General features: G+C 35.6%; 6 protein-coding genes across 6 annotated transcripts; 1 reads left to right on the top strand and 5 right to left on the bottom strand.

Moving 5' to 3' along the window:
- The first annotated feature begins 2,696 nt into the window (after window positions 1-2,696).
- LOC111436889 (protein FANTASTIC FOUR 3-like) lies at window positions 2,697-3,585 on the top strand. Its single transcript, XM_023074679.1, has one exon. It carries the CDS (start codon window positions 2,788-2,790, stop codon window positions 3,517-3,519), a length of 732 nt encoding a protein of 243 aa, XP_022930447.1. The 5' UTR covers window positions 2,697-2,787; the 3' UTR covers window positions 3,520-3,585.
- A 4,734-nt stretch (window positions 3,586-8,319) lies between these two features.
- Window positions 8,320-10,734, bottom strand: LOC111436896 (uncharacterized GPI-anchored protein At3g06035-like). Its single transcript, XM_023074687.1, has 2 exons — window positions 10,450-10,734; window positions 8,320-8,910 (listed from the first exon to the last, which is right to left on the bottom strand). The coding sequence occupies exons 1-2, from the start codon at window positions 10,529-10,531 to the stop codon at window positions 8,408-8,410; spliced, it is 585 nt and encodes a 194-aa protein (XP_022930455.1). The 5' UTR covers window positions 10,532-10,734; the 3' UTR covers window positions 8,320-8,407.
- Window positions 10,735-11,229: 495 nt separating this feature from the next.
- Window positions 11,230-14,013, bottom strand: LOC111436895 (peroxiredoxin-2F, mitochondrial-like). The gene is made up of 5 exons (XM_023074686.1): window positions 13,608-14,013; window positions 13,341-13,370; window positions 11,883-12,041; window positions 11,698-11,792; window positions 11,230-11,571 (listed from the first exon to the last, which is right to left on the bottom strand). Exons 1-5 carry the CDS (start codon window positions 13,821-13,823, stop codon window positions 11,466-11,468), a joined length of 606 nt encoding a protein of 201 aa, XP_022930454.1. The 5' UTR covers window positions 13,824-14,013; the 3' UTR covers window positions 11,230-11,465.
- A 158-nt stretch (window positions 14,014-14,171) lies between these two features.
- LOC111436898 lies at window positions 14,172-14,958 on the bottom strand. The gene is made up of 2 exons (XM_023074689.1): window positions 14,775-14,958; window positions 14,172-14,541 (listed from the first exon to the last, which is right to left on the bottom strand). The coding sequence occupies exons 1-2, from the start codon at window positions 14,874-14,876 to the stop codon at window positions 14,311-14,313; spliced, it is 333 nt and encodes a 110-aa protein (XP_022930457.1). The 5' UTR covers window positions 14,877-14,958; the 3' UTR covers window positions 14,172-14,310.
- A 603-nt stretch (window positions 14,959-15,561) lies between these two features.
- On the bottom strand, window positions 15,562-19,352 carry LOC111436892 (protein trichome birefringence-like 11). The gene is made up of 4 exons (XM_023074682.1): window positions 18,549-19,352; window positions 16,559-16,948; window positions 16,320-16,478; window positions 15,562-16,237 (listed from the first exon to the last, which is right to left on the bottom strand). Exons 1-4 carry the CDS (start codon window positions 18,986-18,988, stop codon window positions 15,895-15,897), a joined length of 1,332 nt encoding a protein of 443 aa, XP_022930450.1. The 5' UTR covers window positions 18,989-19,352; the 3' UTR covers window positions 15,562-15,894.
- Window positions 19,353-21,958: 2,606 nt separating this feature from the next.
- LOC111436894 (stem-specific protein TSJT1-like) lies at window positions 21,959-24,793 on the bottom strand. Its single transcript, XM_023074685.1, has 5 exons — window positions 24,550-24,793; window positions 23,680-23,920; window positions 23,470-23,590; window positions 23,274-23,383; window positions 21,959-22,190 (listed from the first exon to the last, which is right to left on the bottom strand). Exons 1-5 carry the CDS (start codon window positions 24,750-24,752, stop codon window positions 22,122-22,124), a joined length of 744 nt encoding a protein of 247 aa, XP_022930453.1. The 5' UTR covers window positions 24,753-24,793; the 3' UTR covers window positions 21,959-22,121.
- Between the last annotated feature and the right edge of the window lie 1,151 nt (window positions 24,794-25,944).

Below are 25,944 nucleotides of genomic sequence, written 5' to 3'. Positions count from 1 at the left end.
GATCGACCCTAATGATAAAATGACTAAGAAAAACTTCAAATATTTGAAGGTTACGTCGTATATCAACACTGTGCACCATTTTAGGTGTAGGTCGTTACCGGATTCCAAATCCCAATCCTTCCGAGCCATCACGTCCCAAATATGGATTCCAAATACCGATTCAAATCTTGAGAGTAACTACTAAATTTCACATATACTACTAGTAGATATATCCACTTTGACCCATCATGTCCTTGTTGACACACTGCTCGTGTCTGGCTCTGGAACTGTTTATAACAACCTAAGCTCACCGCTAGCAAAATATTATTTATTTTTACCCGTTACATGTCGTCGTCAATCTCACAGAGGAAGAAGAAGAAGAAGAAGAAAGGAATAAAGAGTAGAGTTTTAAAACGCATCTACTAAAAAGAGGTTTTCACACCCTTGTATTATACTTCGTTCACTTCTCCAACTAATATAGGATCTCACAATCCATCATTCTCAGCCCTCTATATATATATATAGCTTCGCTCCTCTCCTCTCCCTCTCGGTCGAGTTGCTTCGCTCGCTCCTTCATTCACCTCTATTACCTTGAACATAGTCTGGTAGAAGGTTAAGCTCCGGAACCTCTCTAACTATCAACTTCTCCTGAACCGAAAGGAATGAAAGATCAGCTCCTGAACAAGCGTATAACAAGAATGATTGGAATTCCTTTCTAAATTCTTGTACGTACCTGAATATATATGTAGATATATATATATGTGTGTATGTATATGTGTGTATATATATATATATATATATATATTAAATTAGGTTGATGAAAGGTCGTTTTTATGAAATCCAATCCCATCGTGACAGGTGGGCCCCACAAATCATAATATGCCAATTCGTGATTTGCGGATGTTAAAGTGGGCCGCCAAGTCAGGCCAGCGCTTGCTTATTGTTTTGGGCCTTTCTTTAATAACTTATGGGCCTTTTAAATTCGGCCCATAAATTTTAAGTATTTTAGGCCCGCACTAGTACGTTGGGACCCCTATGTTATAAATGGTATCAGAACCAAACTTCGAGCAGTATGCCAACAAAGACACTGGTCTCTCTCTATTGCAAATGGTAAGTTGGCGTGCCAGCGAGAACGTTGGAACCTCTCTAATACAAATGGCATAAGAGCTAGGCACTGGACGATGTGTCAGCGAGGGCATTGGACTTTCTGTACTATAAATGGTATCAAAATCAGAGACCGAGCGGTGTGTCAGTAAAAACGTTGGTCCTAAAAGAATGGATTGCGAGATCCCGAGGAAAACAAAGTAAAAAAAAATAAAAAAATTTATTCCAAAGTTTAAACTTTATAAACCTTTTATTAAATTTGCTAGAGGAACATGACGCATAATCCTTTATTATTATTTTAATTATTTTCCTAACTTTGTTTTTAAAATTTTAATTTTCTTCCGATTAAAATTGTAACGACCTAGATTTACTGCAGATATTGTTTTCTTTTTGGGCTTTCCTCAAGGCTTTAAAACACATCTGTTATAGGAAGGTTTCCACACCCGTAAGGGTGTTTTGTTTTCCTCCCGAACCAACGTGGGACATCACAAAAATTGTAATTTAACATTTATAAAAATTAAAATGAGAGAATCGGTGAAGAACGATGGAGCATAAAATTGCAATAAATAAATAAAATCACGATTTTTCCATGAATGACAAATGGGTGGAATGCCTTCTTTCCTAACAAAGCTAGCGAAATCGGGAGATAACTGACGAAGTAACACCGAAGCATGATTTTATCTTCACACAAGAACAAACTCAAACAAAAAACCCGTTTTCCTCACGATTTCTCCATGAATGACAAGCGAGTCGAGAAACTTGTTTCCTAACAAAGCTAGCAAAACCGGGAGAGAATCGACGAAGTAACAGTGAAGCATGACCTCGTGTTCACACATGAGCAAACTCAGACAAAAAAAAAAAAATGTAACAAACCAATAAAGAAATAACCGTTTTTCTTATGGTATGAACGACAAATGTTGAATGACTTGTTTCCTAATTAAGCTAGTAAAATCACGAGAGAACTGACAAAGTAACAGTGAAGCATGACCTCATAGAAAAAACCGATACTAATCCTCACCTATTCATTCATCAAAATATTTATAATTAAGCTCTTAAATTTAATTAAAGATGTTAATTTTTTCTGGTGGGGAACGAAACATTCCTTAAAAGGGTGTGGAAATCTCTCCTTAACAGACACATTTTAAACCCTTTGTGAGAAAGTTCAAGTTCAAACAGGACAATATCTACTAGCAATGGGTTTTAGTTGTTACACGACCTTGTTCCTCGCCCTCAAGTGTCACACTTATCTACTAAACTATACCGACTAATTACAGCTCCTCATCCTATTCTCCGACCTTATTCCTTTCCCTCGAGTGTCACACTTATGTACTAAACTATACCGACCAATTACAGCTCCTCGTCTCATTCTCCGACGTTGTTCCTCACCCTCGGGTGTCACAATTATCTACTAAACGATACCGACCACGAAGAAAAATGTTGTAGGTCGGATATTTTTCCATTGGGATAAACTCTCCATTATTTTTGTTTTATTATTTTTATTTTCCAAAAACAAAAATGTCACGAAATTCAAGTGGTGGCAAAAAGAAGCACCAAAAAACCCACCCCCCTTGTCTTCTCTTCCTCCTCTCTCACTTTTTGAAGCCCTACAAATTCCCCCCTTCCCCTACACTCTTCCTCCACACCCTTCTCTCTCTAGTCCCCCCTTTCTCTCTCCTCCTCTGTTTCAAACAGAGCTTCATTTTAATGGCGACCATGGTCTGCAGAGGCTTACAATCATGCCTCGACCCTCATCTTTCCGACCAAAGAACCTTCATTTTCCCCCCTTTTGAGCTCCCTTTAAAACACCCTTCTATTTCCTTAATCGATTCCGATCAAACCCACATTCTAAATCCTTCTCCCCCCGCCGGAATTCCCAATTCCGGCCCCGGCCCCGGCGCCGGCGCCGTCGATGGCGGATGGTCTCTACTCCAATCGCTCGCCCCACCGGCGAGTAAACAAGAATCGGTCTATGTTCATCCCCTGACCAAACGCTTCAACCCGACCGGCTTGAGCGAGAAGAGCTTAAACCTCTGTACTGAAAATTTGGGCAATGAAACCGGCAGCGATATAATCGAGAACACTATTTTCTCGCCGGAGATTGACGGCGAGGATTTTCACCGGAAATGGGAAAAGAAACCCCATTTCAATTCGAATTTGCATTCAGGTTCTCATCGGCTTCCACCGCCGTTGACGACCATTAGAGAAACAGAGTCGTTTAGGGTGACACCCCACCGGGAAGAGGGGAGGCTGATAATTGCGGCGGTGAAAAGTCCGTCGAGGGCGCCGTGTTTTCTGGCGGAGAGAAGCAGCGGGCGGCTGAGGCTCTGTTTTGCGAAAACAGAGGAAAGTGAAGAGGCTGACGGCGGCGATATGGAGGTCGGCGATGAAATGGAGACCGGAAACGACCATGGAAAACTAAACGTGGAGAAAATTTAATTGCTTTTATGTCTTTTAATATCGACACAGTTATGTGAATAAAATATCTATTATCTTTTTAAATCATTTTTTAAAAAATTTATAACGATTAATAATTATATTAAATTAATTTTTACGAATTTGCCCTCATCGAAAAAAAAAATTATTATCATCAACAAAAATAACACTAATTTCTATGGTTTGTTTTTTAAATTAATTCAAAATAATAACAATATTATTTCTTATTTATTTAATAATAATTATGTAAAATACTTTATATATAATTTATTGTGATGTTTTTCTTTTTGTCTATTTTCAGAGAATGAGTAGATAATGAAAAGGAAATTTAGACCTATTTTTTTTCTACAAGTGGCAATATTATAATAACATATTTTTTGTTTCAAATTTTTCGATATAATAAATTAATATTTTATTTATTGATTTACGCTCGAATTGGCTATAATTTACATATTATATAGTTCGTGATTTTTTATTTTTATTTTTAAGTATGAAAAAGGCCCTAAATTTATATTTTTGTTGTAAATGTAATTTTGTTTTTATTTAATTTAAAATAAGAAAATTATAATTTTCCACGTATTTATTTTTATTTTTTAAAAAAAAAGTCAACCTCACATAAGGTATTGACTATTGAGATGAAAGGAGATCTAATGTCAAATCAAAATTCATTCTTCTTTTGTAATTTTGAAGATAAATACAAAGATTCAAACAGTACCTTAAAACAAATAAAAAATAAAAAGACAAAATTTAATTCCAATTTCGTCAAATATATGAAATAATAATAAATATATATAAAAAATTACTACAATAAATTAATTAAAATTATAATCCATGAAGTTAAATGTTTGATTACTCGTAGTTCACGGTACGTATTACTAAAATAAAAAATAAAAAAAATCTTGGTCTATGAATTTCTTAACCTCAACGTGCATTCAAGATTCTTATTTTTGGGTCAAATTGGATCCTTTAAGAATTCCGAGACTAGGCTGGAGCTCTTATAAGGTGATATAGGGGAATCACTACAAGGGGAGTAAGATTCGGATTACCTTGTTGATCGAATATCTCAAGGCAAGAACATTGTTTGAGATTCGAATCACTCTACAAGCCAGATCGATCTTGTTTAGCTTGAATGATTCTTGTTGATCAAATATCTCAAGACAAGAACATTGTTTGAGATTTGAATCACTCTACAAGCAAGATTGATCATGTCGAACTTGAATGATTTTTCATGCAACCTAAACTACATAGATGCAAAGAAACTGCACAAATGCTTTTTTTACTATAATTTCCAAGTCTACTTACAAATATAACATACATAAATGAAACTGAAACTATTAAAAGCATTTCAACGGAGGTAACATTCCTACTTAATGGTCATAATTAACCATTATGTAATTATAACCTAAACTAAATATAAAATTTTAAAATAAAATAAACTCTAAATTTAATCCACCCAAAATTTATAACATGAAACTTCATTCTTCTTGAGCGTGACATGAATTGAAATATCTTCTAATAATTTCAACAATATTTTCTTCACATCTTTATTAGAACATATTGTATGATTGATGTCTCTTGGTTCATATCATAAGGCCAGTGAATAAGGTCCAAAAGACGTGTTCTGGTCCACCTGAGTCGGGTGATGCTTGTGTGTGTTGTACTCATACGAACTTTCTTGATTATTTTGCGAACCCAGATTTTGTTTAACTCGTTCAATAACCGTCATCTCTAATCTTACACAATTGTTTCATGTTGGATAATACGTTTACTCCGACATTGTATTAATCTGGGTCGACCAATAATTTAAAAATATATTTTTTATTAAAAAAAAATATCTTAAAGATAATGATTTTTTTTATAATTAAAAAATAGGTAAATGGTAGAGAAAATTAGAAGGAAGGTTTAAATCGTGGAATTAGGGCATCCATTCATTCACATTTGTAAGAGATAGGGTGATGCATATCTGCCAGCCAACTCCCTTTTTTTTTTTTTTTTTTAATAATAAATAAATAAATAATAAAAAACAAATATTGGGTTTTAGAGAAAATTCCAAAAATTTATCGTTTTTTTAATATATTACTCGATACCCCTCATCCTTCTCGAGATCACTAAAGATACGACTGGAAGACTTTTTTTTCTTTTTTGTAATTATTCATCGAGAACTTGTTGATAACAGAAGTAGCGGAATAAGCTGAAAAATTGATGTTTTTTTTTCTTCTTCTTGTATTTATTCCCGACCGATGTAGCGGAATAAAATGATTAAATGAAGATCGTGACATCTTACAAATCTCTTGTACTGTATGTTATTTTCATATATTGATTATATGTCGAGATATGAGCGATGGTGGTACGATTTTTTCGGGTATTTTGAGTTATTGATTTTTTTCTGAGTTAATGAAGAATGAACACGTGGGTCGAGAAAGATAGAGGTCGGGACCCATAAAAATAAAGAGAAAATGTTGATGATGTGAAAGTGGAAGACAAAGTTGGTGATGTAATGGAGAAAAAAAAACTTTAGGGGAAAAGGGATTGTTTTATTTTTTGAAATTTTGTAATTTATTATTTTTTAAAAAATCTTTTCAATTATTTGTTTCCATCCATACTCGAACCTCCACGTGTTATTTATTTATTTATTTGATAATCGCTGCCCATACTACTTGGATATTTTGCTCTCGAGAATAAAAACTAATGATTGAATCGAAATATGATATACTAATGAATAAGCTAATTTGAACACGTTTTTCTTTTAGTTTAAGAATTGCAGGTGCAGAAGATCGAGTCGTTTGGAGACGGAATAGTAATAGTGAAAATCGCTAACCTAATAATGGATTTTGTCGTTGTCACGATTGGAACATCATGAGGGGATGTTCGTTATGATGGGGTATTTTTATTTTTTTCAAGATATCGAACTTTGACTCTCACAAATGATTGATCATTGGGTATGAACTCTATTGAGCAACCCTCAGATCGTTAGAGTTAAGTAGTCTTGTTCCTCGAAGCTTATTCTAGTTATCACGTGAGATCTCACATTGGTTGGAGAGGGGAACGAAATATTCCTAGTGTAAAAATCTCTCACTAGTAGACACGTTTTAAAACTGTGAGGCTGAAAAAGCTACGTAACGGGTCAAAATGGACAATATTTGCTAGCGGTGAGCTTCGGTGGACTTAGACGGTTACACATCAAATTCGTAATAATTAAGTTTAAAATTACTATGTGTTATTTTAATCGTAATAATAATAAAAAGAAACAATTATTTAAAACATTTCTAATAATTTTTTGAATTCTTAATTTTACTTTTAATCTTTAAAAAAAATTAATTAATTAGTTAGATATAAAATTAAGTGATATATTAAAAATAAAATTAAAACTATACAGAGATAAATATGAAATTTTATGAATTAATTAAATACTTTTTTAAAATTTCAGGGATCAAATAAACACAAATCTAGAAATTTAGCAACTAAGCTTGTAATTTAAAAATAAAAAATAAAATAAAAATAAAAAAACTTTATTAATATCAAATAAATTAAAATTTTGTAGTTATAAAATATTACAATTATTGTTGTATATATATTTTGATGAATGGTGAATGTTGACATAAAATAGACCTTTCTAAAGCACAAAAAAGAAGGGTTTGAAAACTTTTAGAATTAAATAGCACCAACATGTATGTTTCTCTCTTTTTTTTCTTTTTCTTTTTTTTTTCTTTTTTTTAGCTTTAAAATTTAAAAACATTATCTTCATGGTACTGCTAAAAAAAAATTAGGGGCATTCGGGTCGGGTTGATACATTTAGGCGTAACTCAATTGTTTTGATTGTAAATTTTTTACAACTCAACCAACCCTCGTTAATAATAAACTTAACCCAATTCAATCAAATGTAATTTTTTTGAGTTAGTAATTGGTTTGGTTGTTTGAATAGTGACGTGTGAGACCAAAATTCAAAAGGTGGGTCGTGAGGATCTTGTTAAAGGGATTAGAGGGCCCTATAAACGGTCCATTTTGCCGTCTAACGTAAAACACAATAAGAATTTTTTAAATATTCGACTTTAGATTCAATTATAATTCAATGTCTAATCAAAATCATTCATCTTTGGATTCAAATGGACCATTCAAAGGGAAATCTTAAAGCATTGTTTTTTAGTTTTCTTCGCAATGAAGTGAGAATATATATGGATGTGCCCTCACAGTCATACCAACCATAGTTACCTTTTCTATCATCCAATCCGATCCAATCCGACCCTCGTATAGGGCCCATGGACTAGAGGTCGGTCGAAACTCAACTCAAAAGTTGAAGTTTGACCAACTTAGTTTAGTTCACTCTTTCATTCATCGGATATAATGGATAATCTTTTCAGAGATTGAACTAGCTCACAAGCCAACTTATATTTGGAACGACTCGTCAAACATAGCTTGAAGTCAAAGTTTGATCAACTTGGCTTGACCCAACCCTTTCATTTATTTCATTCAGTTTTTGAGATTGGACTATCCCATAGATGAACTCAATTGAAACATATTAGGAAGTCAAGTCCATCCCAAACTCAAAGTTCGATCGGTTTGGCTCGACTCAACTTCTTTACTTATTTTGTTCATTAGATAGGATATTGATCGCCCTTTTCGGAGACCAGGTGCAAGATGCGTCCAAGATGCGATAGAATATTTTCCATCGAAATTCTCAAATCACGGGATTGTGGTCGGCTATAGAGTTTCAACTAATCCGTTCGAGTACCCTAGAACATTTTGTCTCTCCTTAAAAGAAGTGTTAGAGATGAGGGGATCCCAAAGTTCTTTCTATTTTCATAAAGTTCAAACGTATAAAATATAGAAAGAAAGATCAAATGATTTGAAGTATTGATCCAAGCAAGACAAGACAAGAAAATCCTCTCATGGTCTACAGCAATAAGACAAAAGACAGCATCAAGAACAGCAACTGAAAGAACATACCAATCTTAGAGACCAGAGTGGCTGTGTTTTTTGATGCTGGCACAAAACTTCCATCTGCTGTGCTCGTGGTAAGAACAATGACAACCCAGTCATCTTCGGTACCAATGCCGATTCCTGTGTACTTGGTATCGTTAAGTTTTCCCGAGTACTGAGATTTCGTAAAGTTAGTGAGAACAAGATCAGGAACACGGTTTGGAACACAAGCAGGCATTATGGTTCCATCCCTTGTGTTGGAGATATTCAAATTGCACTTGGCTAGCAGGTTTGGATAGTCATCGAACTGAGGTTCGGTTCCAGATATCGTGTTGGAGCCTGTGGTGTTTGTACAAGGTTGATTCTTGAATTTGTCAGCAATTTTTTCAGCAAGGCACTCTGCATTGTCATTCTCGACCAGCGCTGTCAAGTTCAACGATGCACGATAACTGTTGATGCCTCTATGAAGATCATCATCTGTAGGAATTTCATGGCATCAAAATATGTCCAAAGGAAAATTGAAAACTAAACTTATTGCAGTTAATGGAGTTCCAGAGAGAGCCACTCCCACAATTCTATGTAAGAAAGCAACCAAATCATGAACAATGCTAGTAAGGTCTCTGCAGTCGAGTAACCCAACAGGTAATTTTATGGGAACAAGCTGAGCTCTTTACAGTTCTAAGCAAGGAGAAACATGAATAGACTACCAGCTTCCTTCAAGGGTGCACTAATAACAAAAACTGAAAACTAAGGCTATGTTGGACAACCATTTGAATTTTGAAAATAGAGTCAAGGTTTCTGTGCTTTGTTATCTACTTTTTACATATATTTTCAAAAATCAAGCAATAATTTGTTTTATTTTTTAAATTTGGGTTAGAATTCAAATGTTTTCTCATCGAAGAATGAACCTATTATAGATAAAGGATGAGAAAACAAGTAAAATTTTCAAAAACAAAAACTATGTAACAGCTCAAGCTCAAGCCCACCGCTAGTAAATATTGTCCTCTTTGGGTATTCCCTCTCGGACTTTCCCCTCAAGGTTTTTAAAATGCATTTGATAGGGAGAGGTTTCCACACCCTTATAAAAAATGCTTTGTTCCCCTCTCCAACGATGTGGGATCTCACAGTACACCCCCCTTCGGCGCCCAACGTTATCACTGACACTCGTTCCTCTCTCCAATCGATGTGGGATCTCACAATCCACCCCCTTTGGGGCCCAGCGTCCTTGCTGGCACACTACCTAGATGGGCAAGCTTGTTCAAGACAAAAGGGGATGGGCAAGCTTGCTGTCTCTAAAGCTAGAATTGGGACGGGCAGCTTGTTCAAGACTAAAGGGGATGGGCCACGAGCATAATGCTAGGATACTAGGAGTAGCCCCATGTAAAAGAACCTGCTGTTCCAGGGATACACAATGAAGCAGGTTGTTTTGCCAACAATCCAAACCTAATGCTAAACTGGATAAATGAAAAGCTAACACAGATCAATAGCTTGGCAACCATGGGATCCTTACTGATTTCGTATACAAGATTAACAATCCTAAAGAAGCCATCTAAACCCGAGGTGATCTCCAACAGAAAAGAAAACCTCTTCCATTACCATTTCAGCTCTTCAGCTCACATTGTAAAGAGTTTGTTCTGTAATTTAGCTAATCAGTCTGTTTAGTTTATGGTGATTAGGTAATTCAATTGTTCAGATCTCCGATGAAGGCTTATATATGTCAATCTCTCTACCATTATTAGGTCATAAGAAGAACAAATCTAAAAGATTACTTATCTCATACGTATCATCTAATCCAAGAAGAAGTGAACAGAGACAGAAAACTACTAAAACGGCGGATGCCGAATTCAAAACACAACTTGAACAAATAAAACCCACCAAAGAACACTCAATCGCAGCATCAACACAAGATTGCACGAACCCAGATCTCAAATGACAGTGCATGAAAAATCAAGATCTACATTCAAATAAACAATTAAAGAATCTATTAGAGAGAGCGAGAGAGAAAGAGAGCATTACCGTCGCATTTGACAGGGCGATTGAACAGGAGGATGCAAGCAAGAAGCAAAGGGAGAAGAAAACAGAGATGGGTGTTCGCCATTGTTGCAAGAAGACGAAGAACAGGGATCGAAATGGGTCCTGGGAAAGGCACAAGGAGCTGGTAATAAAGATTAAGACGGAAGTTTGTAGCTCTCTGTAAGTTGTTGGATGGGCCTTCTGGGTAGAGTGGACGGGAAGCTTCTTAAATGGCTACTGGGACCGACTGAAATCTACGCTCGCTGTACAGCGCCTGAACTTTAGATTGGTTTAAATTATATTATTTTATTTCTTTTGAGTTTTATTTTTTTCTATTCTTCAATGATGTTAACTTCAAATAAATAAATTATATTCTTTAAATGAATATTAAAATTTGTTGACAATATATTTTTCAATTTTCATAAAAGTAATATCATATAGAACATTAAGTGCACTTCCGCATACTCGTGAACATTGACTTGTCCAAGGAAGATTTAAGTGCCGCCAAAAACTAAATGCCAAATCACTCCGGCAGATATGCCGGAATACGTAACATATCTCAATACATTTTATAAGATTTTATTCTGTTCGGGTCAACGTGAAGTTTTGTCGAAATCTATTCGGGTTCTGAAAGAATTACCCAATACTAATCTAACTCAACCCAACTCCTATAATTCGGGTTAGGTTAGTACGGGTTGTTGGATTCATCATACAACCCTAATTACAGCTATCACTCCCGACCTCAGAATGGAGAATTAAAGGTGTCTGGCATTTGCAAATAGATAGAAAACTAAGGAAGGGAGAATTCTCATTTCCATATTCGCCAGTTTCTAAATCCAAGTCAAAAACATTTTATATACGAAGAACAATAACTGAAATCCAAGCGTCCAAGCTATCATCACCTGGGATTAACTTAAGAAAACCAACCAAAAAAAGAAAGCCTCTGGGATACATTACTCATGTACAGGCATGATCTTATTTGGAATCCAAGAGATTGTGCTGGTTCCATGAAACTGACTCTAAATTTGATCCAAAATGACCTCTGCCCCGGTAACCTTAAAGTCAGATGGAGCTTCCTCTATGTTAAGAGCCTTAACCGTCCCATCTACAACATAAGCTGACCATCTACAAAGAAGAAGAACATCAAAGAGTGTAGAATTGTCTACCTACTTGGACTCCATCTAAAACTAGAGCAGCCCTACACAATCCAAACACTTTTGGCATGTCGAGAACAAGATTGATCGATCGTACCTTTGAGAACGAGGGCCGAGCAAAGCAACAGAAAGATCTTTATTCAGTTCCAGGCTCTTGTGAAAGCTCCCGTCGAAGTCACCGTAAAATTGTATCTATTTAGAACAAAGAGGATAATGTCAGGATTGTATTATTATGAAAATTATGCAGCTTTCTATATTATAAGTCTGGACAAGGAAGCTTACAGCATCTTTCGCTTCAAGTTTCTCAGCCCAGCCATTGAGAGTATATGGGTCATTTACAGACACGCAAATAACAGAATCAATTCCCTTAGCCTTGAACTCATCCATTTTATTCTTGTAGCTAGGAACGTGCTGCTGGGAACAAACTCCTGTATATGCACCCTGGAAATTGGAAATGCAACTTTGAAATGTGCATCATAGTATAAACGAATTTAACACTGGAAAACACAGAGAAAGAGCAATTTTATATCTACTCCACATTCATCAACGATTGAATATTTATGACTTACAATGTACAAGCAAGCTTCAACAAAATGCCATGATTACCCACTTAAACAGGATAAAAACATTGAATATTATGTTAAATGCTAAATGTTGTTTGATGATAAGTAGCAGCTTCTTTTCATTTTCTAATTTTCAAGATCAAAAGAAGAGGTTGTGCTTGATTTTCTCAATTATTCACTCCTTCCCAAGGGAAGAAATAAGAGCAGTGTTGTTCTCGATCTTATATAATCTAATATCTATCACATCAAGTCCCATAGAGTTGATCTGTAATAGTCCAAGCCCACCACTAGCAAATATTGTCCTTTTTGGACTTTTTCTTTCGAGCCTCCCCTCAAAGTTTTAATACGTGTATACTATGGAGAGGGTCTAGGCCTAAGTAAGTGACTGGCCCTGATACCATTTGTAACAGTCCAAACCCACTACTAGCAGATATTAGTCCTCTTTGGATTTTTCCTTCCGGATTTCCTCTCAAGATTTTAAAATGCGTCTATTAGGGAGAGGTTTCCACACTCTTATAAGGATTGTTTCATTTCCCACTCCAATCGATGTGGGATCTCACAGGATCCAACTGATGAAAACTAGTTTGGAATAAAGAACTCACCAGAGTTCAAATCTCTTTATTTACTGCCACAATCGCATAAAGCTAACAATTCATTGAATCATAAGGTTTCCACACTCTTATAAGGATTGCTTCATTTCCCACTCCAATCGATGTGGGATCTCACAGGATCCAACTGATGAAAACTAGTTTGGAATAAAGAACTCACCAGAGTTCAAATCTCTTTATTTACTGCCACAATCGCATAAAGCTAACAATTCATTGAATCATAAGGTTTTATATATCAAATATTTATCAGCTACCAGTACAAAATAAAGTTCATATATTCTCTGTACAAATCTAACAAATTTTTTCTCAATATCCAATCAATCCTTTAGAGGTCAGAAATGAATGATGAACCACGAAGCATGTTTCTGATCCCTAAAATAAATCTTCATTTTACCGATGGATGAAAGTATTGATCATGAAAGTGCGCATATAAAAGCTCTTGTTCCAATCAAAGAAGCACACCGCGTTGAAAACGAGATGAAGACTTATACGTCGGCAACTATTTCGTACAGAATTCATCATTTACATAGCATGTATACAACTGTAAAATACTGAATAGATGGACTTACAGGAAGCCCAAAGATGACGACCTTCTTGCCCTGAAATACCATGACCAATGGATTAATAAGATAAAGACTGAATACACTCAAATTATCATTCCATATAAAGCGTCAAACATAAACATTAAGCTCAAATCTGACCTTGAAAGCCCACAATTTCATAAACAATCAACATTTTTGTTTTATCTAAAATGCACAAGGATACTTCAAAAACTAAAACAATTAACCTCAAAAGAAAATGCGAGTTAGAAATACACGAACAATCTAAGAACGGACCTTGAAAATGTCTTTAAGCGGAGTCGTTGAGAACTTGGAGGAGACACCTTCGTCCCAGCTCCGAGCCTTCTGGAGAGCAACATCCGGTGCGGCGGAGACGATATCAGTCCCGACCACCACCGCCGCAAAGGCTCGTGATGAAGCTCGGATTCGCATAGATTCAACCAGCGAGCTCATTGCGGAGGCGTTGACACGCTTCAGAATCGCGGAAGCCATGGAGATAAGCCTAGCTGATACAAGATCCTCGACTATCAAATTGAAGAATACCACTTGGTGGCCGTGAATTAGTTGATGATAGACAGATTTCGCCGGAAAATTGGAAGGAAATGGGCGATTAGGCACAGTGGCTTATGAAGAAGAATCTCTCATCGAACTCTAAATTTACACCTGGGCTTGAAGAACACGCGATTTTGGGTATGGGCTTTAGTTTCGGCATGGGCAAGACTGAATTGGGCTTTAATTGGTGGATCATTGACCTACATATTAGGCCCAACAATAATTGGGCCATGTGGAAGCCCAAATATATTTATTTATTTATTTATATTTATATATTAAAACATAATCAAAATTATGCATAACTTTATTTCATAAGTGACATAACCCACATATCACAATCTCACATGAACTAATATAATAAATAATTAAATGTTAATACACAAATAAAACTTAGAAATATTTAGAAGGGATAAGAAAATGTCTAAGCTCAACTCTTTTTGGGCTTAAAATAATAGGTCGAGGACGGTTGAGAATTGAGCCTCTTATTTTCCGACTTGATTCTGTAGCCCACGACATTTCTATGCTTCCTCTTAGGTGATGGCAACCGTGTCGGGATGAAAACTCCAGTACCTTTGCTCTCCCTTACAAAGCCATTCTCGTAATCCACCATTAATGGCAATTGCCCAGGTCGAACTCGGTGTATTGTCCGACTCAAATCCTGCAAAAACTTAAAATATGTTTAATGACAAGTTTAGTCCCTAAATTTTTTTTAAGGTATTTGAGCTGTGTACTTTATATCCCGACTAAACACGGAAAATCGAGCCTATAGATACCATACTTACCTAAAAAAACTTCAAAGTAACAAGTCGTTCAATTACCATATTAACCCTAGAAGCATTTTAAACATTAAACAAACATAAGACTGATTGTTTACAGGGAGATGAAACGAACCGTATGAACGCTCGGAAGCTCGTCGTCGTCCATAATGAGAAGCGAAATCCGCCTCGTGAGCTCGGCAAACAACAAATCATCATCGTTGACTTCGGTTTCCATCTCGAATCCTCGAAAACAAAGCAAAAAGTGAAAAGGGAACTAAGAAAAAGAGTGGTTGGTTTGCTTCATTTCAAGTTTGAAGTAGGATTTAAATAGGTTGAAAGTGAAATTTAATATATTATCCATCTGGAAAAGACAGAAGAAAAAGACATAATTTTAACTGCAAATTATCTAATCCAAAGCCCTATCTCTGCTTCCCAATTGGCTGAGAGAGATCCACATGTTCTTGAGGAGAATCCTTTTTTTTTTTTTTTTAAATTTTCAAAAAAATTCTCTCCACAAATAATATATTTTTTAGTTTATTCGTACGATCGACCTAACAAGAATTAAGAACGTTATCAAAGATGCAAGACTCGGGTATGATCTCTCTTAGAAAATGCTCAAGGAATAGCAACATAGATGCTTATTGTCTTATGCTCGGCTATTGATTAAGGGCCAGCATCCTCGTCGGCACACCACCTAGTGTTTGGCTTTAATATCATTTGTAATAGCCCAAGTCGTTTTGGGCTTACCCTTTTGGACTTATCTAGTGTTTCATTTGTCTCTCCAATCGATATGGGATCTCACATCTTTACTCGTTCACCTCTAATGTGACATGTTCCCTTTAAGTCATACGATCAATGGGAGTCCCCTCTACAGATCGAACTACCTTTCACCAATTCCCGACCATCACGGGTCACCTAGGAAAGTTTGAATAGAAGCCATTAAATTACCTTGGAAAGACCTTTTACATTGTAATGTTACAAATTTAGCACTAAATATGTACAAAAAAAAGGAAAAAGTATGCTGTTTATTCCAAGTATGCCCCTGGCTGTCCAAAAATTTTGGCTGCTTCCAAAACTAATGAAGAATGTTGACTTGGCTTCTGGTTGCATTTCTGTAAGCTGATTCAATCACTTCTCTGTAAAGCTTCAGTAATCATCGACGTTCTTCGTAAATTCAAAACGGTTCTTGCAGGAAGACGCCCGACCGACCGACCGACTCGATATGTCCATAAGTTACAGATACCTGTTTGGCATCAAGAGTGCCATTCGTGCTTCAAGAACAGTGCATAAAGAAGTTCATTCCACACATCAGGAACCCCAGGCAAACACCAATGACTACAATCCTGTCGATGAAGAGGCGCAGGACCGACGTCACGACTGAGGTAGTAAAGTGACGAATGCCCATCCTTTCTCCGAGCAGTCATTCGAGTTACATTTAGTATCTCTAATTTCGTTGTGTTTTGCACGGTCTGGTAACTTGAAAGGATAGCATTAGCTAGCCTGAAATGTGACCATGTTTCAGGAGGAACGAGCGAAGAACCGAGCTCAGGTAGAGCTTCCAAGTGACAATTCCCACCATTCCTCCAATTTCCACCTCTGCAGGATTCGCAAATCTCATTATACACACACAACTCCGAAAAAACTCAGAAAAACGAAACATAAATCTCCAAAAACTTACCGAAAATGAACCGGGGCGAACATTCGAAAGAAAACCTTTGTTTTTTTCGAGTCTAGTTCGTTGTTGATCCAGTTCATCACGGTCTCGAGCGACCGCTGATACGCGTCATCGATCTTCATTTCAATCTTTACCTCATTTCCTTCTTGGAAGTAACAGCCTCTGTTCATATCATACAAGAACACAAATCATTCATTGAGGGAAGCTTGGAAATGGAACTCATAAAAGGTTTAAAACGTTACCCTCTTATGGTCTTCTCATAGTTCCACCAATGCCCTGTGTTAAACACCAAAACATCAGCATTTTTCCACTTGGCTGAGGACCAATCCATTTGATCTAGCTTAAGGGTAGTCTTGATGGCTTGAGAGGCCCCAGAAGGAGGCCGGCTCTGCAGGATGAGAAAGGGAGCTCTGTAGTACTCAACAGTGCTGTTGAAATCCTTGAATTTGAACACTAAGAATCCCTTGTGCTTTGTAATGGGGCTGCCATTCACTTCATATATGGACTCTTTGTTTGGAACTACAGATGATAGCATACATAGAAGAGATTCCCATTGGTTTCGTCCGATCGAGTCGCCGACGAACACCACACGTTTGTTTCGTAGTTTCTCTAGCATGAGTGTCGCGTTGAATCTGATGAACGTTAATCCAAATATGTTTAAGAGATGATTCGAAAAACACCCATCAAAAGTTGATCATTCAATGTCAAACTTATGAACAGTAAGTAGCAGCTTCACAGTCACACAAACTAGAAGAATAATGACAGTTCAACCCCAAAAGACTGGTGTCACAAATTCCTAAGTTTAAGAAGTTTAGAAGTGGTTTTGCAAAAATTCTATGACTATGTCGGTTGGAGAGGAGAAGGAAGCATTCTTTATAAAGGTGTGGAAACCTCTCTCCCTAGTAGACGCATTATAAAAACCTTGAAGAGAAGTCCGAAAGGGAAAGCCCAAAGAGAACAATATATGCTAGTCGTGGGCTTGGGCTGTTACTAATGGTATTAAAGTCATACACAAGGTGGTGTGCTAGCGAGAACGCTGGATCCCGAAAGGGGGTGGATTGTGAGATCCCACATCGATGGGAGAGAGGAACGAGTGCTAATGAGAACGTTGGTCCCCGGATGGGGGGTGGATTGTGAGACCCCACATCGATTGGAGACCAACGAGGAAGCAAGTGACAGTGAGGATGCTAAGCCCTGAAGAGGGTGGATTTGTGAGATCCCACATCGATTGGAGATAGGAACGAGTGCTAATGAGGACGCTGGACATGGAGGTGGGGTGGATTGTGAGATCCCACATCGATTGGATACCAACGAGGACGCTAAGCCTTGAAGATGGTGGATTTGTAAGATCCTAAATCGATTGGAGAGAGGAACGAGTGTTAACGAGGACGCTGGACCCTGAGGGGATGGATTGTGAGATCCCACATCGATTGGAGAGGGGAACAAGTGACCGCAAGAACGCTGGGCCCGAAGGGGGGGTGGATTGTGAGATCCCATATCGAATGGGGAGGGAAACAAGTGACAGCAAGAACGCTAGGCCCGAAGGGGGTTGGGTTGTGAGATCCCACATCGATTGGAGAGGGGAACAAGTGACAGCAAGAACGCTAAGCCCGAAGGGAGGTGGATTGTGAGATCCCACATCGATTGGAGAGGGGAACAAGTGACAACAAGAACGCTGGGCCCGAAAGGGGTGGAGATTGTGAGATCTTACATCGATTGGAGAGAGAGACGACATCAATTCGAGAGGAAAGCAAGTGCCAACGAGGACGTCAGACCCGAAAAGGGGTGGATTTTGAGATCCCACATCGGTTGGAGAGGAAAACAAAACATTTTCATTCTTTACAAGGGCGTGAAAATCTCCTCCGAGCAGAAACACAACAAAACATCGTTTTCATAAGCAAACTAACTAGAACAATAATTAAGTAACAAAATTCCATTGATAATTACAAGAAACGCAACAATTTCAATGATTACTACATAAACAGAAGCTCATCTATACTACACAGAGAGGTCCCTATCTCACAACCATCCAACGATTCACGGGCGAAATCAATCAATGAACAGAAAGAACAAAATGACAAACATCACAAACGAGTGAAGAACATAAAACAAGAAATTCAAACTAAGCAGAATCCAGACCTCGTAATAATCATCAACACAATTCAAACCAAGAAATCCGCCACAATCAGATTAATCTAACAAAGAACATGAAGAACAGAGAAGAAAATGAACCTGGGCAAGTTACAAAGCTTAGGTTGCCATCTCCATTTAGTGTATAACAAATCAGGGCGGCCATTTTCAGAGCAGCGAAAGCCTTGATCCACAAATGGGCAGTTGATAGACTCGTACAAAGGATAAGAATCATCCCAAACCCAATCTCCATCAAACACATCACATCCATTTCCCTCTTCAGAAAGAAACTCAACCTTGCGAATCTGACTAAAATTTTCATTTCTCAACCAATTAAATCTCTCTGATCGAAGCGCAAACACAAACCCTTTCGAAGCAGTTCTAAAATCCAAGTAAAAGAATCCACAAATCACACAAACCGATACAAAAAAGAAGCCCAAAACCGCAATCGATGGCTCTAACAGCCTCAATCGCTTCAGTTTATTGCAGACTTCAGTGAACGCCATGGCTTCAAGAAGAATCAGAGGAGGGTTATTAGACATTGAAGGGTAAACAGAGAGGGAATAATCATGAAATCGAAGTTGTTTTGCTTGGTAGGTCAGTTTAGAGAAGTAATGAATGGAAGGATTCGAAAAGAAAAAAGAGGGGAAAGAGAGATATGGGTGTTAAGGAAGCAAGGAAGCATTCATGGCGGAAGAATAAACAACCAAAATCTTCTTCCCCACTTTACTTCTTTTTGGGTTTCACTTTATGAACAGATTATAATCAACGAAGAAGATGATTAAGAACAACAACTTCAAAATGGAGAAGAAAGTGGGTTGCGATTAGAAAGTGGTGCGGTTGCTTACTGTAATTTGTTAAATGGGAAGAGAGAGAAACAGAGGAAGAGAGAGAAACAGAGGAGAGAGAAAGTGAGGAAGAGAGAGAAAAGGGTTTGATTGGCAAACTCGTGGGTAACGGATAGCCGGAGGTGGAACACTAAGTCCACCATCACTTCCACTTCCGGTGCGTGAAATTACTATTTAGTCCTTAAACATATAAATTTTTATCTATATCTTAAAAAAAAATCTAATTATTAAACATAAAATTAAAATTTTAAAATTATAAATAAATATATTTTAAAAATATTCAATTAAAAAATAAGTATTTTAGTTCTTATAAACTTGTAATTATATTTAATTTTATGTTAATTTTTAAAAAATAAATTAACTAAATTTTAGAGTAATAAATATTTTACCTATTAAAACAAATTACCTAATCCGGAATGTATGGATGGTAGGTAGATAAAAAAATTAATTGTCATTAATTTAGGTTTGTGTAGTGCACGATTTGAAAGGCGCGTGGGGGATGTTCTTACCGTAAACGGGATTTCGAACACTGCTTTGGCTGTAAAGCCGTTTTATCATATTGCCGTTATTTTGCTTTTCCTTTTGTTGTTTTTTTTTTAAATAAAATAAGATCAAAACCAGATGCATCAACGCGCCGTGAACAACCAACGGCGACGAATCTAAGCCCATATTTATTTTAATTATGGAAAAAATATATTATATTTGGTAAATTCATTTATTTTTATTGGAAAATATTTTAAATTGTACATTACTAAATTTATTTATTTATTATTAAAAATATTGGTAAAAATACTTTTTAATAATTTAAATTTTATATTGGTAATAAATACCTTCCTTTTTATTGTTGTAATAAAAAGTAGAAAATGGAAAAAGAATATTTAAATAAATAGAAAACAAATATTGTCCACTTTATAAAATGTATTAAAACCTTTTTTCAAGTCATTATTTAATAATTTTATTTATTAAAAAAAAGTCATAATTTAATAATTGTTCTGAAAAATAAAAAGTCATAACTCAATGACTTTTTTAATGTTTTTTTTCCTTAAATTTAAAAAAAAAATTGTGAAATTCAACTAGTTTTTTTATTTTAAAATTAAAATATAATTTGGGAATATTTTTTAATATAGAAAAACGCATTAATAAATAATTGCCGTCACTCTATATAATAATTTAAACGAAAAAAAAAAGTCAAAATTTGTCATAAAAAATATATGATATTAATTAAACCGTTAATTAATTAACATATTTGAAAATATGTACATTCATTTGGTACATGAAATTAGATCAAAATATTTATTTTTCGATATATTAAAAATGTTTAATTAAATTAATAATTTAATGAGTAAATAAATGTGAATTTTTTAAAAAAGGTGAGGATTAAAAAATGAGAAAATAAAATTAAAAAATAATAATAACGATTCACCCAAATTAAAAAAGGTGTCATATTCTTGACGTAACAATAAGGCATCGATTAATTAAAACTATAATATATAAATATATATTTCATAAGATCTATGGTAATCAATATTATTAATTAAATCTTCGACACATCACAATCTGTCTAATAGACCTTTTAATCAAACATATTATTTAAATCAAAGTATTATTCTGATATTTGTAGGGACAAAATTGTCCGATGTCAGCTAAATAGGGGCTCGATATCTTTTATTTTCTTGTGAAATAAAACTTTCGATGAAAATTTAACAAAATTTAATAAAAAAAAATTACTGAATAATACTTTGATTTAAATAATAGGTTTTGATTAAAAGGTCTGTCATTATAGTAGGACAATTCTATAATAATTATTAGACATAAATTTAAAAAATATATTTCATAATTATTGTCTTAAACATTGGAGAATAATAAATGGTTAAGATATATGTATATATATATAATTTCAATAAGCAATAAATGTACATCAATATGAAAATGAAAGAAGGAAGAATTAAATTGCAATTAAAATCATACACGTAAATCAATGCCAAACTTTAGGCTTTATTTTTATACATGTTATTATTAAATTTAATGCACGTTGCCAAATAATCACGCCAGATCATCGTTTCCAATTATCCAATAGAATTCCACAATTCTGACACGTACCCAAATGGAGTCCCACAAACCATTTATTTCGGATCTCTGTTTCGCGTGTTTCTTCCTAACTCTATAACAAATTAAATATATATTTATTTATTTGCGTCTATTTCATTAATCTTTAAAAAATATTTAACTATTATGGAAGATGCATGAACTTATTATATATATATATATATATATATATATATGTCAATGCTAAGAATTTATTAAATTAAATTGTTAGTTTTTATTAAAATGATTAAATAATAATAATATTTTGAAAAGATAAAACAATGAAGGGTAATAAATATTAATATTTAAAAAGATGATAATTATAAATAAATGAGATGTAAGAATATTTTGGGGTCGGCGTGTGAAAACTGCATGGCGTACACATCGCGTCTCGCATCAATGGCGGAATCCATGCCTTATTTGAATTTAAAGCTAAGGCGGGTCCCACATATTTATTAATTACATTAAAAATCCAAGTTATTTAATGTTTTAGGCCCACATGTTGTTGGGCTGGACCAAGATGAGGAAGCCCATATGAGGCCCACTGAAATGAGATTACAGAGGTTTCTCTGTTCAGAATTGAAATAATGGGACCAAATTTCATGATTCCTAATGATTTGAGGACTCGTATTGAAGACACCACTTTGATTAAACAAAAGCAGAAGCAGAACAGTTGGTGGCTGTATGTACATTGAAGACTCATTCACTACAATTAAGAACCCTCACCTTCCTCCAAAATGATTTATGAAATCTCCATTGGGAAATTGAGATAACCCAACCCAGTGGCCGCTGCAGCCTTTGGCCCCTCCACCTGAAAGCTCAAACATCAAAGATAAGCCATAAGGATTCCTTTATGAGCAAATATTAACTTAAATGCTTTCAGTTTACATCCTATTTTAACCCTTTTTCGACTCTCTCGGCTTCTTTTTCTAACGCTGGTTGGGCTCACCGGACAACGAAGCGTTTCTTATAAGGGTGTGGAAACCCCTCCTTAATAAACGCGAGATCCCACATCCGTTGGAGAGGAGATCGAAGCACTCCTCGTAAGGGTGTGGAAACCTCTCCCTAATAAACGCGTTTTAAACCCGTGAGGCTGATGGTGATATGTAACAAGCTAAAACGGACAAAATCTGCTAGCGGTGTACTTGGGCTGTTGCAACTACCTAACCTCGTTACATTTGGTGAGTACCCACACGGTACAATGGTTTGAACCCCATTTCCTCTAAACCCTTTACTTCTCTTATTGCCCGTCATTAATTTCTTGTAAAATGATTAATGAAGACCCAAATAGATTTGAATACACAACATTTAACCTACTATGTTCAAGCAAGCCTTTATTGATTGGGTAAATGAACATAATATGTGACTATGAGGTTTCCCATGTGACCTAGTACTAAACTTGTTCAAGCTTCCATTGATATATCAAATTTTCATCCAAAGTTCAGAAGAACATCATATTGATCCAGATAGAACAGGGAAGAAAGCTTTAAACTATGTTTAGATATAGTTTTGTCATTACCAAATCCAAGCTGAAGGAAGGATTGTTCAATGGGTGGGGACACAGAAAGTGAATGTCTCATTGAAAAGTATATCCTTGAAATTCTTTTTATAGTCGTTGAAAAGGAAGGGAGGGGCTCACCAGTCACCACTACCTTATGAATATGATATCCAGTTTAAAAGAAAGTGAATTCTTTGTTTTGTGGCTAAACTACTTTCCAGTTCCATTGAGATAAGATCATAATCTTTGACTCTTCAACAGTGACCATCACTCACAGGAAAAAGGTTGAAATTCAGTGAATCAATGATGATTTCAGACTTTCAGTGAACTCCAATCCTAACTTTGTATGCATTCTCCTAAATCCAGATTTGAAAAAAGAGCTTGATAATCACATACCTTGAATTTCGCACCCCAGATCTCTTCCTCAGGAGCAGGCTCAGCAGTAATCTTGTTCTTCGGATTCTCATAGCATCTCAATTCACCCTCCGCCGTGGAGAAGAAACAGCCTGAAATCGAAATAAACAATCCAACATAACTCCATTTGCCCTAATTTTAAAATCTAACAAAATCGAGCCCTAAAATTTCAAAATACCTTGAGGAAACGAAGCGAGGGATTTTCCACAAGCGCTTTTGAGGAGACCTGCATCATCGGCGAACGCAATGTATCCATCGGCAGTGATTCCCCAAAACAAAGGCACTTTCCCGAACTGATCCTGCAAAATCCAAAATCAATCGAAAGCGAAATCAGAAATGGATGCTCTGTTCATCGATTTTGAAGACTAGAAGTTGAAATTTGAGTTACAGAGGCGACAAAGAGAGTGGAGGTGGAATTGTCGAAGAGGACGAAAGCGAAACTGCCGCTAAGATGGCTGACGACATGGTTGGCCGGATATGGAGCTCGATCACGGAGAGCTTTGTAAGCTTCTATGATTAAGAGACCTTCATTGGTGGATTTAGGAAGACCGTATTGGTTCCTTAAGCTTCCCAAATTGTCTAGGGCTCCTTCGAACAAGCAGAAGATCTCCTCCTTCACTTCAAACGATCTGCCATGGCCTTTCAGTTCTTCAGTACTCAAATTTTCATTTACGAAAATTAAAAAATAATATTAAAAAGCCTTTTTATTTAGTTTTTCAATTTTGTTGAACAGGCATCTCAATTTTAATTTAAAATTGGAAAATATTCCTATTAATCTTAAATGTAGTATAAATTTTAAAAGTTTTAGAGATTAAAATTAGAAGCACGCATTTAGAAAATTTATTATTTTTAAAATTTTTAAAAAAAAAACAACGCTTTTTGTTTTTAGAGACTACTAAAATACCCTTAACTAGAATTCTCGAGATGACGGCTTGCTACAAAGTGTGAAATGACAACGGTACCCCTACAATATCATTAGCATTTCAAAAATATTTTTATGATAAAAATTTAGCTTAATAAATTTTTAAGTAATTTTAAAACATTTAAAAGAGGGTAAAACGTTATTATAATTTACGTTATTATAACATCTATATTATTTAGACACGAAATTAATTAATTAATTAATTAATTAAAAAGGTCAAAAAACTTAAAACTTATAATTTACGTTTTTCTTGGTTCATATTCGTATTGCTTACTAAAAAGGGTTTAATTCCGAGCGCCACCGTACGACGGCGTTTTAACGGAGAATCTCCGGTACCTGGGGCGCAGAGGAGATTCGTTGTGGTGAGTGAAGGCGAGATGAACATGGTCGCCGATCTGAACAGAGATGGCGGCGGCGTTGGTATCCACGAACCGCTTCGCCAGCGCCGTCGAAGAAATCTTCGGCGATGGAGTCCGGCAGCCGGCGGCCACCAGCTCGTCCGGCGGCGACATGATCGAACTGCTAAATATTCCCAACATAATTGCCTGATCTTAGAAATAGAACTTCAAAAATGAAAAATTAAAATAAAATAAAAACAGACAAATAAATCGAAGCACGGAAGAAAGAACGGTAAGTGGAGTGAGGGAGTTGAAGATCCGGTCATCTATTTATAGGGCTGTTTCGGGGTGGAGGGTATTTTAGTAATTTTACTTGGCTTACAATTATCTTGTATGATGTCTTAACTACTGGGTCCCACGTCAGAATATTTTCTGCATGATCACCGAAAATTGCTATTTTACATTTGTCGTTTTTCTTTTGGTTTTTTTTTTTTAAAAGAAAATTAACGTTCTCTCGACTCATAAATTATCTCTAAAATTTTTAACCTTATTTTAGAAAATTTACGAGTATTTTTAAAATATAAAATTTAAAAATTTAAAATATTAATAAAACTTTTTAAAATTCAAATGTAATTGTGAAAATTATTATTGAATTAATTTTAAATTAAAAATGAAGTACGTAGATTTATGGATGAATTTAAAATATATTATAAAGGTGGAAGCAGCCTAGAAGAATGAAATGTATGCAGCAAATGGAATATGTGCTCTTTTATTGTCAATTTACTGAAAAGACCCCACCGATTTTGCAGGCCCACAGATAAAAAAAAAAAATATGCTACATCTACCGGCGGTAGACTTGAGGTTTTACAAATGGTATTAATGTTAGATACTGAGCGGTGTGTCAGCGAAGACGTTGGATTCCCAAAAGAATAGATTGTGAGATACCACATCGATTGGAGAGGGGAATGAAACATTGTTTAATAAAGGTGTGGTGATATCTCTCTAATAGACACATATCATAATCGTGAGGCAGACGGTGATACATAGTGGACCAAAACGAACAATATATACTAGCTTATAATTGAATAATATATGCTTAACTTTTAAGTTTAGATAGTGAAATTAAAATTTGATTTACGTTATTTATATAAATGTTTAAGATTTTATTTCTTTCTTTTGGGACGGTTTAGTTGAGCTAGACACTTCACGTGTGTTGGTTGGAACGTGACTCAAGATGGCATTTTGGACATTTTGGCAGTAATCTTTCTATTTGAGCTTAATGTATTCCCTATGATTTGAATTTGGTCTTTAGCAATTCTTTGGCCCTTTATTTATCTAAGTTTTGCCATTTTGCTAAAAGGTCCTTTAAGTTTTTTTTTTTTTTTTTTTTTGT

Source organism: Cucurbita moschata, unplaced genomic scaffold (genome assembly GCF_002738365.1).
Source record: "Cucurbita moschata cultivar Rifu unplaced genomic scaffold, Cmos_1.0 Cmo_Scf00060, whole genome shotgun sequence".
Lineage (NCBI taxonomy): Eukaryota > Viridiplantae > Streptophyta > Magnoliopsida > Cucurbitales > Cucurbitaceae > Cucurbita > Cucurbita moschata.
The sequence above is the reverse complement of the archived record's forward strand: the minus strand, read 5'-3'. Positions and strand labels throughout refer to the sequence as shown.